This window comes from Sciurus vulgaris (assembly GCF_902686455.1).
Source record: "Sciurus vulgaris genome assembly, chromosome: 6".
NCBI classification, from domain to species: domain Eukaryota; kingdom Metazoa; phylum Chordata; class Mammalia; order Rodentia; family Sciuridae; genus Sciurus; species Sciurus vulgaris.
Window position 1 is genome coordinate 22,577,403 of NC_136466.1, and position 14,107 is coordinate 22,591,509.

The 14,107-nt window shown below is 42.1% G+C and overlaps 1 protein-coding gene and 1 long non-coding RNA gene across 5 annotated transcripts in view; one reads left to right on the forward strand and one right to left on the reverse strand.

The window, feature by feature from the left end:
• Positions 1–14,107, reverse strand: part of ITK (IL2 inducible T cell kinase) — a 61,314-nt gene that overhangs the window by 33,688 nt on the left and 13,519 nt on the right. For both annotated transcript variants that reach the window (XM_079143432.1, XM_079143431.1), the window contains exons 2-5: positions 8,153–8,257; positions 6,638–6,719; positions 4,767–4,895; positions 1,476–1,516 (exon numbers count right to left, since the gene is read on the reverse strand). In XM_079143432.1, the coding sequence (XP_078999558.1) occupies positions 1,476–1,516; positions 4,767–4,895; positions 6,638–6,719; positions 8,153–8,257 (357 nt within the window). The remainder of the gene's footprint in view (positions 1–1,475; positions 1,517–4,766; positions 4,896–6,637; positions 6,720–8,152; positions 8,258–14,107) is intronic.
• LOC306663084 overlaps positions 1–14,107 on the forward strand; it is a 27,349-nt gene continuing 13,242 nt past the window's right edge. For all 3 annotated transcript variants that reach the window (XR_013764341.1, XR_013764342.1, XR_013764343.1), the window contains exon 1: positions 1–1,543. This is a non-coding gene — a long non-coding RNA (uncharacterized lncRNA). The remainder of the gene's footprint in view (positions 1,544–14,107) is intronic.

Sequence of the window (14,107 nt, forward strand, 5' to 3'; positions counted from 1 at the left end):
CAAAATAGCCATCCTCCCTCTCTGGAAGACTTCTGTATAGTCATTCACTCACAGCATGAGGCCTAAAATAGCTTAAAAACATTGTTTCTCTATATGCCAACTGGAGATGTCATTACCCCTCAAGTAAGAAAGATAGTAGGAAAAGAGAGAAATGACTTCAAGGAGATCAGAGTAATACAAGTGTTGAAACGGCTTTAGATGTGTGATTGAAATTAGAGCAATGATCCAGAAACCCCTGTGGTCACAATGTTCAAAGAGTATGGATGCTGCTTCTCCAGGTCTGAAAAGCCAAATGGCAGAGTCCAGGGGGTAATAGACTTCACTTTCATTGACACTTAGAATAAGGCAGGGGCAGACCGACTTAGGCCGGGAGGTGTGGGTTTAGGTGGGATTGCCAGGGGAATCATCTGCAAGCGAGGGCAGAGGGGTTCCAAACCACATCTGCAAGGACAATATTAAAACAGTCTTCAGAGGGCCAGTGGAATAAAGGAAAGAGCTCATTTTCTGCTACAGCATAAGTACATCTCTTCCCTGTTGTGAGGGAGTAGGCTGATGACAGATCTAAAAACCAGCCTGAGGTTTTCAGGATTAGAGCTTCCTTCATAGGGAGGCGGCCAGTTTTGAAATGTCATCACGTTGGCTGGGGAGGGGCGGGAGCAGAGCTCAGTCTTCAAGAAGAAGCATGAAGAACTGGTAGGTTCTAGAATAGAGGAAAAGTACTTAAATGTGGGTATTGGGATCAATATGTCCAGGAAACAAGGGCCAATCTGTTCCTGTTTTTGTTGTTGCTATTATTGTTGTTTTTCTCTCTCTTCCTAACAATCTTCCCCAGAGCTGGTGCTATACCATCTAAGTTGTGTAAATCAGTACACTACAGACCAGTGGTTCTCAAACTTGAATGTACCTTAGAATCACCTGAGGCTTATTCAAAGGCACACTACAGGGCCTGTTTGGATGCAGCAGGTCTGGGGTGTTGCCTGAGAAATTGCATTTCTGTCAGGCTCCCGAGCAATGCTGACGCTGCTGATTTATGGACCAAACATTGAGACCCATCACTAAAACCATAGACCACCATGCCAGGAAATGTATCCTGCTACATGTCCTTTGGAAAGCCTCAAGACATCTCTTGGGCCTTGATTTTCCAATAAAACTATAACCCTCTGAGGTGGATAGAAGAGATACTTAGTTTTAACGCAAACAACAGAAGTGTGGAAGTGCTTTGTGACACATAAAGTGTTACCAAATTTATATCTCTAGAGTACATACACAGTTTAATATCAGTGATTGTAGAGTGAAATCAGGAAGGTGGAGCTTCAGTCGCTGAGTGGCCCTTTAGGTGGACAGACCCATGAAATAGCACAAGAAACATGTTAAGTTCTGCTGAATGGCCAGGGCTTGAGAAGCCCCAGCAGATGCCGCTCAGGCCTGCCACACTATGGGCCCACCTGTGCCTGGAACTTGGACTTTTCACTCACCCTGTTATCTTCAGGAGTAGGAGGAAGAGGCTTCTTTGAAGCTAAAACAAGAAAAACAGAAAAAGAAGGTGAGCGTGAAACTCAATGGGCCCAACCGGGGGCCTTTCAGAGAAAAAGGGTTGAAGGAAAACAACAAAAGGAAAGGGGCCAGAAGAAGGTGACGAAACACACAGAAACTAGAACTGGCCTTGCAGAACCTGTCTTATTTACCTCTTTCACTGCTGGTTTCCAATTCCCTTTTCTAGAAAACACTAGAAATTTTTAGAAATTAATATTCTGGACTTTCTATCTGTTTTCCCAGGAAAAACTTGATTGGGGTGGGGGTGAGTCTTGACCCCTTTTCTGCAGGTTCAGAGACTTCCATGAATCTATGTGCCACCAGATAAGCCCAGGAGTGGGAATTGGTGACTCAGGGGACAGTGACTCACTGGTTTTCTCATGTTGTAGGCCTGAGGAGGGGAGGATGAGGTGGGAGGTCATTGTGCTCCTCTTTGAGTGAGATGAAATCTGCTTTTAGTTGGCATCTTAAGGCATCTGAACATGTTGCTTCCCCAAACTACAGCCCCAGCTCCTCCATCTCACTGTCCACCTCTCTCTCTCTGCTTGTCTTTGTGTCTCCACATCTCACTCTCCTCTCTCTCCTCCCTTCTCGTCTCTGCTTTCTCTCCCTTTCCCTCTCTCCATCCTTTCATCTCTTCATCTTCATCTCTCACTTTTCCTCTTTGTGGCATTGCAAAGGTCAGGCCTGCCATCCATGGGCCACAGTTGTGTCTGTGTGGAGGAGCATGTGTGGTGGGGGTTGGAGGGAGGGACTGCACAGGCTTCAGCTCAGTGCAAAGACTGATTTAATTGTTAGAGATCAGAAGGGAAGGGACTGCGCAGGCAGACGGTGAGACCTCATCTCAACAGGAAGTGGACTTGCAGTTGGACAGCTCACGTCAAGTGATGTGGGAAAGGGGATCCACCCATTGGGGCTACAGTCCAGTCTGTGCTCACTCCTTAAGCAAGAGAAGGCTGGGGTATTGGGCTTATAACCTCTTCATCTCCATCCATGGTTCCTACTGAGCACTCAACTTGGAGCCAGAGACTACTAGTGGTCTAACTCCAGCTCTATCAATATAACCTGTATGGCCTTTAGCCCTTTCCAGCTCTGGACATTCTGTGACTGGCCTTTTTCTTTTTCTGTGGCCTGTTTCCTTCCTTTCCCTCTGTGTGACAATGGTGTAAAATGTGCTTAGGGCTGGCTCTCATTACAGAAACCAGTGTTGCTGTGGGTTGGTGTAGCAGGATCCATTCTACTCAGTCATTTCTGCTGCTTTGCAGGTTATCGCTCAGACAGCCCTATCTCGGCCTCAGATGCATTCCTCCACAAATAAGAAAGACTATTAGACACAGGAACATCTATTGAGAACTCAGTAAATGCTAGCAGCTGTGCTAAGAGCTTTCTACAACCCCAAAGAACCTTCCAGCAATGATACAAAGTATAGTAACCCGTCTACATTTGATGGGTGAGGTTGTTTAACTGAGTGTTGATTGAGGAGATTCTCAGTTGCAGCAGGGGGAATCATTAGCAGGTGGCTTCACAGTGCACCCATGGAAGTGGCCGCCAGTTGCTTAGGTCTAAGTTCTTGTGGGTAGGAGCTCTCCACATGACCAGCACTCCTGCGTGTAGTTATGGTGAGTCAGTCAGACCCTCCTAGCACCTTAGTCACGTGTCTAGCACTCAGCAGAGGGACCATTTGTGCATACTGCAAAGGAATAGCTGCAAAATGCACATTGAAAACTGCAAAATGGAAACACAGATTCAAGGAATTTCAGAGTTGGAAGGGATCATGGGCATTATTTCATCTTAGTCCCCTAAGACCTCTCCTACCATTTTTGAGACAAGGGCATTTATGACCAAGTGACACTTCCAAGGGCCCACAGCAAGGTGCTGGCAGGAATTTGGAGACCAGATTTCTGGTATGGGAGAGGGCTTCCACTCACTGAGGCAAGGCTGCGCCATCCTGCTGGTGTGGTAGCTTCTGCCCACACTGTACCTTCTGCTTCTTTCTCTTACATACTGCTCGTGTGAGTAGGACCAAAGGGGCTAATGTGCAGGGTCCCTGCCTTCTAAAGCTCAGTAAATATTCTCCTGGGCTGGTGGACTGATGACCTTGAAAGACTCTTTTTTCCTGAGGGGGAAGGTGAGAGGTGGTGGTTTCTAGAGTGGTGCTGAGACAGGCTGTGACTCAGGAAGCCACGGAAAACCCGGCCACATGTTACATCCGCCTAGGGCTGTCAGTCTCGAGTATTAAGGTTAGTGACGGAAAAGAAAAGAAAAGAGAAGAGAAAGGAGGAAAAGGCAGTCACGGAGGAGAGGTTAGGAGGGAGGAAAGAGGAAGCACCAGCTTGCTTGGGCCATCCCTCCTATTTGACAATAGATTCGCAGAGCCCTTCCCAGCACGAATGCTCAAGGGCATTCACTTCTTTACCATCATACATACCCTCAAGGCTGTGAGGAGCAAGAGCGTAATGCGTGTGCCAGTCTATGAGAGTGAAGTTGCACTTTATTGGAGGTTAAGGTACCAAAGTCATACCATAAGATAGGCTCAAGTTGCTATCCAGTTCCCAGGACCTGAGCCTTTGATGTCAAAGACCAAGAAACCACTTCTTCTGTTTTCACTTTGAATTTAGACCATAGTCTCCTTTCCTCTGAGATTGTATAGGTAAAGGGCAAGTTTGAAGGAGGCAGTGTTAAATAAAGTCTTTTTCCTCCCCTCTCCTCCAAGGGTATGGAGTTGAATTTGTGTAATTAAATATGTGTGATGTGATGACAGTTTAATAGTTTCTTAATAAATAATTAAGAAATATAAATAAAATATAAGAAAGTATTTAAATAATGAATAAATATTATGTGCTTCTTAAGGCTGTCACTATACTTTAAGATTTAAATAGACTATACCTTCAAATTTCCTACCACTAAGTTATATCAGTGCTTCTCAAACTTTACTGTGCACACAAATCTAGAGATTTTGTAAAAATGCACATTCTGATCCAGTAGATCTGGAGTGGGACCAGAGAATTTGCATTTCTAACTAACTCCCAGGTGGTGTTGATGCTCTTGGTGTGAGAACTATGCTTTGAGTAGCTAGGAGGTACATAGACACCAACCTCAAGATGAATGAGCATTAGTAGAGTAGAGGTAAAGACAGATGATTCCCCTCTAAAAATTCTGAAAACATAGAATTTTGCATCCAAATCCTTGACAGCCCAGTCCATTCAAAAGAAAACTGAAATTTCTAGTCTTACCATTCTTGGTTGGATCATACTGGGCGCAGCCTGCTGCAAGTTTCTCCAGCTGAGAACAGCACCTCCACCTCCCATCCATCCAGAAATTAGGATGATACTTGGACACCAAACTGTTATTGTTCCTCGTTTCTGAAAGGGATTCGCACCACAGAAGAGTTATTTCCAGGGCAGTCTCTCAAGGGCCATCAGTGTCATTACCTTCCTGCTGTGTGACCTGAGCAAATATGATCCAGAACAGTCAGAAAAATGGCAAGTAAATTCATTGTGCTATCTACTGGGGGAGCATGTATTAAATTTGGCTTCAGGAGATCTGTGTTCTTCTCTGGCTCTGCCTCCAGTTTTCCGTGTGTCCCCAGGTTGGGCAAATCCTCACCTAAGCCTCGGTTTCCTCCACTGTGCAAAGAGGTTATTAAACTGGATCAGTGAACTCCACAAGGGGGTTGAGGGGCAATGGGAAGGCTGAGAGGGTAGGATTCCCACCTGTTCACCTTCTCACTTCAATCACTTCAACCACAACAGTTTTGCTTTTAACCCTTCTAGATGTGACTTTGAAATAAAATTCTGGTAGGAAAAAAGGGACTCTGCTATTGAAAAAAAGTATAAGACCCACAGAACTAAATAGTTGATCACGGATGCTCCTTCCAGCTTCAACATCCTACGCATAAAACCCCCTCTCAGAAGGAGGGTGTCCAGTGGATATGCTGGGACACTTTGGATTACTTTTTAGTGTTTGTTCTATCTGTCCCATGATACGAAAACATTACAAATAAGGGCACTTTCCAGCTTATCTGGAAATTGCCTGTTCATATCCCATTTGAGACTCTCAACAACCTTGGAAGTAGGTGGGACTTGTAAGTTTATTTCCATTTTTCAGATAGAGGAATCATGGCTCCAGAGATAAAAAGGGGCTTGTATCTCCTTTGTCCTAGTAGCTACTTAGAGACAGATTAATATTTGAACTCAGATCTCCTGACACATCAGGTGCTTCAGGCTAAAGGACCATATAGTCACACTGATCCAGTGCTTTTGGGGGATGAGTCTTGTTCTAAGTGCCTTACATGCCCTAACTCATTTAATTGTCACAACAACCCCATGACTGTTATTAGTCAAAATTTATAGCTGAGGAAATGGAGACACACAAAGGTCAAGGAACTTAGCCAAGGTCACACTAATAATTGACTAAGCTGGGATATACCTTAGTGGCCGGGCTCTTCATCCTATAGACTTAAAATACTCTGCTGCTTAATTATGCCATCAGGAAAGTGAGACTTAAGAAATGTCCTTTCTGATGGTCTGAGTGACTTTAAAGTTAGCTAGTGTGTATTCGGTGCTGACAATGGCCAGGCTAGTTTCAAGAATTTTACTCACACAGGTATTACTGTTTTTCCCTCCTCCTCTTCTTGTTTAATAGATGGACAAACCAAGACCCAGAGCAGCTAAGAACTTTACCAAGACAAACTAGTAAGTGGAAGAGGCATACTTTGAACCTAAACAAGCCATCAAACCCCAGGGCCACATTCTCACACTCACTGTAGCAGAGGTTGCAAACTTTATCTTAAAGGACCAAAGAGTAAATATTTTAAGTTTTTCTGAACAAGAGGCAAAACTTTTTTTGTGTGTGGGTACTTATTTCATACTTTAAAATGGACTGTTTAAAAAAAGTAAAAATCATTTTTAGTTTGGCCAATCCCTGAACTCTACAGGTTAGGACCTCTTGGTCTTGGGGTAAATACTTGGGACCTTCATCAACACCAAAAGGGAGAAATGTTTGGGATCGGTTGCTCTCAAACCACACTGTATTATATCATGGAATCCAAGCCTATTGTAAGATGAATGGTCTCAGCGACTCAGTGGCACAGGAGTCTGATTACCTTCTTTCAGGGCCAGCACCCAGCGCTGCCGGCTCTCACGGTCTGGTGCAAACACATACAGCAGGTAGTTGTCGTGCACAACCTGGGGACACACACAAAATCCAGTGTGAGAAAAATCCAAAGATAGGTGACTGACAGCAGATGCATCTGGCTTACTGGCTGAAGGAGGGGTCTCCAGTGTTTGTCGCCATTCATATAAGTAAATCTGGGTGATTAGGGAACCTGTCTCCTTTTAATCCAGATGCTGTGTGCTGTGCAATCAGAGGGTAAACCTACACACCTTAGGCTGCTTGTCTGAGTTCCATCCCACACAAGCAAGTGCTAAATTAAACTAGCAGGAGAAATTTGACTAGATAGCATGTTTATTTCTGTGATATATAAAAAAAATTATTCCAGCATATGTAAGAATAAGTTATTAGATGACAAATTTGTAACCAAAACTTTTAAAAATTCTTATTTTAAATAGTTGAAGCCTCACAAGAAGTTCCAAAAACAGTACAGAATTTCTGTATGCTTTTCACTTACCTTTCCCCACTGATAATATCTTACATAACCGTAGCATACTTTTAAAGCAGAAAATTGACATTAGTATGATAGTATTAACTAGACTACAGATCTCTGAATTTCATCAATTTTTTTCACGTACTCATTTGTCATTGGGATTTTTAATAACTGGGAAATTCATGTTGATCCTTTTACTTTCAGTCTTGAAAATTCCAACTCATAGGGGCCAATTTTCTAGTAGGAAAAAGAAGTTCTTTTCTATGACACAATTAGTAAGGAATATCCACCCCTCAGTAGGCAAGCAAGTATGGTGCCCTGGGATAAACAGGGAGATATTCACATTTTTGGAGCCATAAATGCCAAGAGTGATAAGCCGGATATAGTGATAAGATTCTTCAGGTATCTTCCTCCAGCTCTGTCCAATTGAACTTTCTGTAGTGAGAAATAATCTATAATCTGCTCTGTCCAACATAGTATGTAGTAGCTACATGTGGTTATTTAACATGTGCCATATAGCCAGTGTGACTGGGGAGCTAAATTTTTAATATCATTTAAGTAATTTAATCATCCACATTAGCCTAGTGGCAACTGTATTGAATAGCACAACCATCTTCACATCATTCTTTGATTGCAAGATTGGAATCTTTCTCCCTTAATAACCTTGAGCAATTTATAACCAAGGATTGCAATCTGTTGCCCCGAATCAGGAATAAACAGTACTGGAACATTAGACCTGGGGTTCTTGAAAGCAGTTTACCCTTTCTCCAGGAGCTGAGCAACTAGAACTTTCCTTGAGGTATGGAAGACAAGAGAGAAAAGAGAATGAAGAACAACCTTTCAAGATTTTGTGCTTAGCTGTTGCTGAACAGATGTTGCAGTAGCTTTCTCACGGCTTGGTCTAAGTTCTAGTCCTGAAGAGTTGTCCTTTCCCCACTTTCTCTCACAGTGACTGGAGATTTTAACCACGGTCAGGGAATAAGAAACTATCTGCACTAGGCCTGATAGACTTACCTGAAATGGGTACTTATAGTGGCATGGGATGCTAATGTCACTTTTCACAATCTCAACACATTTAATTCGGGAGAGTTCAATGGAGCCCTTCAATGTACGCTTTTTCTGTGAGAAAAAGTAAGTAAGAGAGAAGACAATATTGTTATCTAGAATACTTCCAGAAATCCACTGCTAGATGAGTTCCATTGGCTTTATAAATTAACCCAACCACAAAACTTAAAGCTGCCTCCTGGCCTTCAGTCTGAGAAAAACACTGCGCAAATTGTGGGAGAATGTGCCTTTTGAATGGTCTTTTTGACAGGGTCACTGTACTTATCACACACCCCACTATCCTGGTGACAAATGGCAGTATTCACAAAACTCGTACCTGGGAAGTATAGTGCAACCTACAGGAAATGAAGTAAACAGGTGTCAATATTCTCTGTTGTTGGCCATTCAATGACCCTTTTGCACAGTAATTGAGCTCAGGCTTGACCTGGGTGGTAATGGGTACTTTTAGTGACATCTTTCTTCCTGCATCTGGCTTCTGCATGTCCCTTAGTTAATCACATTCTCACAATGAAAACCCTGCAGGATATTCCTTTCTGTTCTCTGTAACTATCCCTCCTGCCCCACTTTTCCCCTCTCCATCAAATCTTACGGCCCCCATGTCTCATTCCCTTGGAAGCCTGCTAGATATATTTCCCTGATAACTAAAGGTGTTCGTGAATTTTAATGATGCTACATGTTGCCCATTTGTAAGGGTCTTTGTGCTTGGAAAATGGTTCCCAGGGGATGGAATTCCTTGCATCATGGGACAGATTCTATTGGTAGGCTGTCAAGCTTCAAGGAAGGCTAGTTAGGGAAAGGCTTTTGGATAACAGAAGCTTTTCTCAGGTGCCTACAGTTAGGCTGCCAGTGAGCACTGAGTAAGAATTTAATTCAACCATGTCATTGCAAAACATGTCATTGTCCTTCCTAAAGAGGTAGAAAATGGTGGTGAAATGAGCAGGACATTAGAAAGGTGAAGTTTAAAGTTGGGCTCTGCCTCTTATTACCAGATCTGTGAACCTGGGCAATTCAGCTAATCTTCTAGAACATTGGTTTCTATATTTTGTGAGAATAACACCACCTACCTTTTAAGGGTTGACTGGGGAATAAAATGTGATGATATACACAAATTGCCTGGTTTATAACAAGTGCCTTCAATAAAGAGTACCTTCTCAAATACAGAGGCTAAGGAAGTCCTAACAACTACAAGAGTCATTATACAAGGATGTACTTGGTTATCACTGAGAGCCATGACATCATCAAATTCTCCAGAAGTGACTGAAGTCTTAACTTCCTACTTTTTGATCCCCAGGCAGAGCTTTGCTTTAGCAGTTGAGGCACAGAACTGAGATGAAAAAAATCAAGAGGTGAGAAGTAGACCTCATCGAATACAGGGAAACTTTGTGATGTGTTTTTAAAAATTTTCTTATAAAAACTATTTTAGCCATTTTTTTGAAAGTCAAAAATCTATCCATGTTTAGGAAAAAAAATATGAAGATTTGCGAAGAAAATACTTACAATGCCTTATTGTCTACCCTTCTCCAACCCTGAGGTAGCCCATAGAAGCCGTTTGGAATGTTGTTTTCTTTCCCCTGTACATGTATAGCACATATAGATAAATAAAAATGAGCATCTGCTCACATATTGGTTTAGAAGTTACTTTTGTAATCTAATGATATATTAACAGTCTATCTTAAAAACCTCTACAAACATGTGCCCTTTGAACTCAAACTGACTTCTCATTTAGAGTCTTCCACAGCTAGAAATACATGCCCTGGTGCTGCCCATAATCATAGTTCTTAGGAATGGATGATCTGTTTTTCAAAAACAGAAGAGCACAGCAGAGCTGGCGGCTTTTTCAACACCCATCTGCAACTCCTATGAGCAAGAAGCCTCAGCTTTGAGGTTACCTTGTTTCTGTCGCTTTGGGCTTATTTCCTTCGTATAGCCGGTAAAATGAAACAAAAGGCTCAGGGTAGTATTGTGAGAACTCTGTTGGCTGACATTTTTGTGTTTGAAAACGACTAAGTTCAAAGCTCCCGAAGAGCAGAGAGCAGGACATCTGTGCCATCTCCCAGTGCCTAGCAAAGAGGCTGGCCCATGGCCGAGGTAGCTAGGTAGAGAAGAGCAACCAGGCTGGAGCACAGTTTAAATCATCTTAGTCAGATTAGGGCATGTAGCTATTTAGGAAATATTTATTGAGTGCCAGCTACAAGCAAGATGCTGTTCTGAGTTCAGGAGATAGGGCCGTGAACATGGCAGACTCTCGTGGGGCTCACATTATACATAGTCCCTGACTTATGATGGTTTTGATTTAGGATTTTTTTTTTTACTTTACAATGGTGTGAAAGCATTCAGTAGAAATTGTACTTCAAATATTTAATTTGAACCTTTTCCTGTGCTGACAACATGTGGCACCATACTCTCTCTCAGAGCTGGGCTGTGGCAACAAGCCACAGCTATAGCCAGCCATGTGGACACTAAGAGAAGTGTACTGTTTTGCTAAGCTAGGATGTTCAGTAGGTTAGGTTCATTAAATGCAATTTTAATTTTTAATTTTCAACTTATGATTGGCTTATCAGGATGCAAGGGAAGGTCAAAAGACAAACAAGTGCTATAAAGAGAATGGACAGGTAGATCTCACTGAGGTCATTAGGGCAGGTCCCTGGAGAGAAGGCACTCCTAGGAGTCATCTGTGAGCAGGTCTATGGGAGTGTACAGTCGTGGTAGGGTGAGTAGCCAAGCAAAATTCCTGGGTAGAAAAGTACTAGGTAAGTAACACTTTGCAATCAGAATAGAAGGTGGAGGCGAACATTAACTGAAGTTAAGAGTAGGGATAAAAATTCTATGTGCAATTCTAAAGCAACATTGCCAAAAGAAAAAGGAACCGAGCCAGCAATGGAATTTATAGTTTTTCAGTGGGCACATTCAAAACAGCAACAGTAACAAGTAAAATTATTTTGACAATTATGATATTTAGCCTGATATATCTAAAATATTATCATTTCAAACTGCAATCAACATAAAAATTAGTGAGATATATTCTTTCTTAGTACCTTGTTTTAAAATGTGTGTACTTCATAGCACATCTTAGTTTGGACTTGCACGTGTTAAGTGCTCAGTAGCCACACAATGTCCAAGGGAGATTTCTCATCTCAACTCAGAATCATCTGATCTTTTGATTTTTTTAATATGCATTGATTCCAAACACAGATTTTAAGAGACATTCATTACTTAGTCCTTCAGGTGACCCCACTATCCTCGGGTTTGCTCTTCTGTTGGAATGGATTTCATAGTCCACAATTAACCTTCCTCTCATTCCCAAATAAGTACCAGGGATTCCTCCACACAATAAGTCCATCCCATCTAGCCAATCTCTCCAGAGGCCCTGAGGCCAGTTCTCCTTGGATCTCACAAGAACTGATCTGTGGTAAACAGCAGAACCAGTTTTGCACTCCGCGAGTCACTGGGGAGCAGCGGGTCAAGGAGCTAAACACAGTTCAGTCTCTGGGAAACTGTGATTACCTATAATCATCCCAAACAACTGTACTATTTCTGAAAAATGCAGAATAAAACCTTCCAAGGAAACCACACAAAAGCTGCCAAAGAGAGAGACCAAGTCAAATCTGCCCTCATTCTTACTTGTTATTCTGTCTGCACCACAGGATTTAGCTTAGCCTTGTTTCTTTTCTTGGCCTTGCTCGAAGCTATACTGTCTTCACATTCTAATGCCTTGCCTGGACATCTGCATGTGTCAAAACAATCCAGGATGCTGATGTGTACAAATCTGCATAAAGGCAAGCTTGTGCAAGTAGTTTTTATATCCTCTTTCTTTATATGGTGATATTTTGTATAAAACAACTTGGATTGTGAATTTCAAATAGAGGAGCAGGAAAAACAATGAAAGATAATAATGAGAACTTTTTGAGCATTTATACTTCAAGCATTCAACATGCTCATTTAATCATAATCCAACGAAGTATTATTCCTTTTTGTGTGTGTGTGGTACTGGGGATTGAACCAAAAATCAGGGGTGTTCTATCACTGAGCTACACTATCAGTCCTTATATTTTTGAGAAAGGGTCTCATATGTTACCCAGGCTGGTCTCACACTTGTGATTCTCCTGCCTCAGCCTCCCAAGTAGCTGGGATTGCAGGTGTGCACCACCTTGCCGAGCCAATTTCCCCACTTTATAAGTAGGAAAACTGAGGTTGGGAGAGGTCAGCTCTCTTAGAGAGCAGCTAGGTGGTCCCTAGGGGAAACAATTCTATGTCTTCAGAGCTAGGGCACAAAGCTACTGTGCTTCACAGCTTTGTGCTTGCTCCGACCTGACCTTCATAGAAAACATTCACTACCCAGATCCTATGCTGAGCAATCGCTTGTGTGCCTATTTATCCAAGCTGTCGCCTGGTAGAGTTGTATCTCTATTTCTCCTGGGTTTCAAAGGTAGAGCACATTCCCCAGTTCCTCAGAGTAACAACTGCTCTTGACTCTGTAACAGTGCTCTTTCGCTGCTTGGCTAGCTGGCAGACACAGGATGGCAAATTACATGTCAGATCCACCCCCGCAAAAAGCGGCATTTCCACTTTACTGAAAAAAAAAAAAAAAAAAAAAGGCAGAACTTTAGCTTCCTGCTTTGGTGAGGCAGAATGAGGGAACACGAACTTGCAGGTGAGACAGACTCAGGTCTGAAGCCTAACCACACTTCTTACCAGTTGTACAACCCAAGGCAACTTGTGTATTTTCAAAGAGGCATAATGATAGTCCCTCTATCAATGGGTTAATATAGAGTATTTTAAACTACTACATAAACCTACTGGCAAATTAAAGTCATTAAAATGATAATCAGGTCACTCAAAGTTTACTTCCTTTCCTTACCTTTTCCAAGTGCTATCCATAAAATAAGACCTTTTTTTTTTTTCCTCCACGTCCACACTTTCTTTGGGGATTTTCTTTTGGGCAAATATGTAAACAGGAACCACCACTAGGAAGAACAATTCTTCACTGGTGATAATGGTGATTTTGACAATCGGAGTCATTTGTCTATTTTGCCAATTATTTGTAAAATCAGGGCAAAATCATGAAAGGTGCTGGCTTCCTGGTCATCTCAATTTGTCACATTTGCTCTCTTAAACTTCTTGTATCCCCTTCCATTCACCTATCAAAAGCTTTCTCCAAATACTCTTTATTTAAAGTACAACTTACCTACTGGCCTACAGTTTCAGAGAACTTTATATTAGTAAAGCTATCAGAGATTAAGCTGACAGGGAGCTTCGGTAATGGAATTTTAAGCATCAGCTGAGAACATTTTTCACAGTGAGTCATCCAAGGGAGTAGGGCATTTAAGACTCCTGAGATCACAAAGTAAAATTAACTGCATGCAGCAATACCAGAGTTTCTCTAAGATCAGGAGATGTTTCTAATGATGATTTTAACAAGGCAATTCAAATGTTTTGTTCAATGCCTCTTCTGGATGTAGAACAGTCAATGTGCCATCTGGAATTCCACAATGGCACAAATGAAATTAAAACCAATGTCATTCAAAGTGAAACTTACATGACTGATTGGGAGTTGTTTTCCCCAACCACAGCAAAATGCAGAGTATTAGTTCCAAATTTGATTTTAAGACTCTTTCTGGGTTCTGGCTTCATCCCCTCTGCAAAGCTTCCTTGAGGTGATCCACAGATTCCTTCCTATTCCCCTAACTTAGTGTTCTGGGTCTATGACAAAGGATATTCTCAAATGGCAGGAGGAAAGAAACAGATTCAGGGCTTAGAAAAGTCAGGATTTGAATCCTTCCATTGACAGGCAGCACTGTTATCGATAAGCTGTTTTGGTGTTCTCTCTCAGTTCTTGAGTACTAGTGGGAATGATCACAGCTGCCACTCAGGGTTACTAGCACTTGAGCATCCAATGACGGTGTG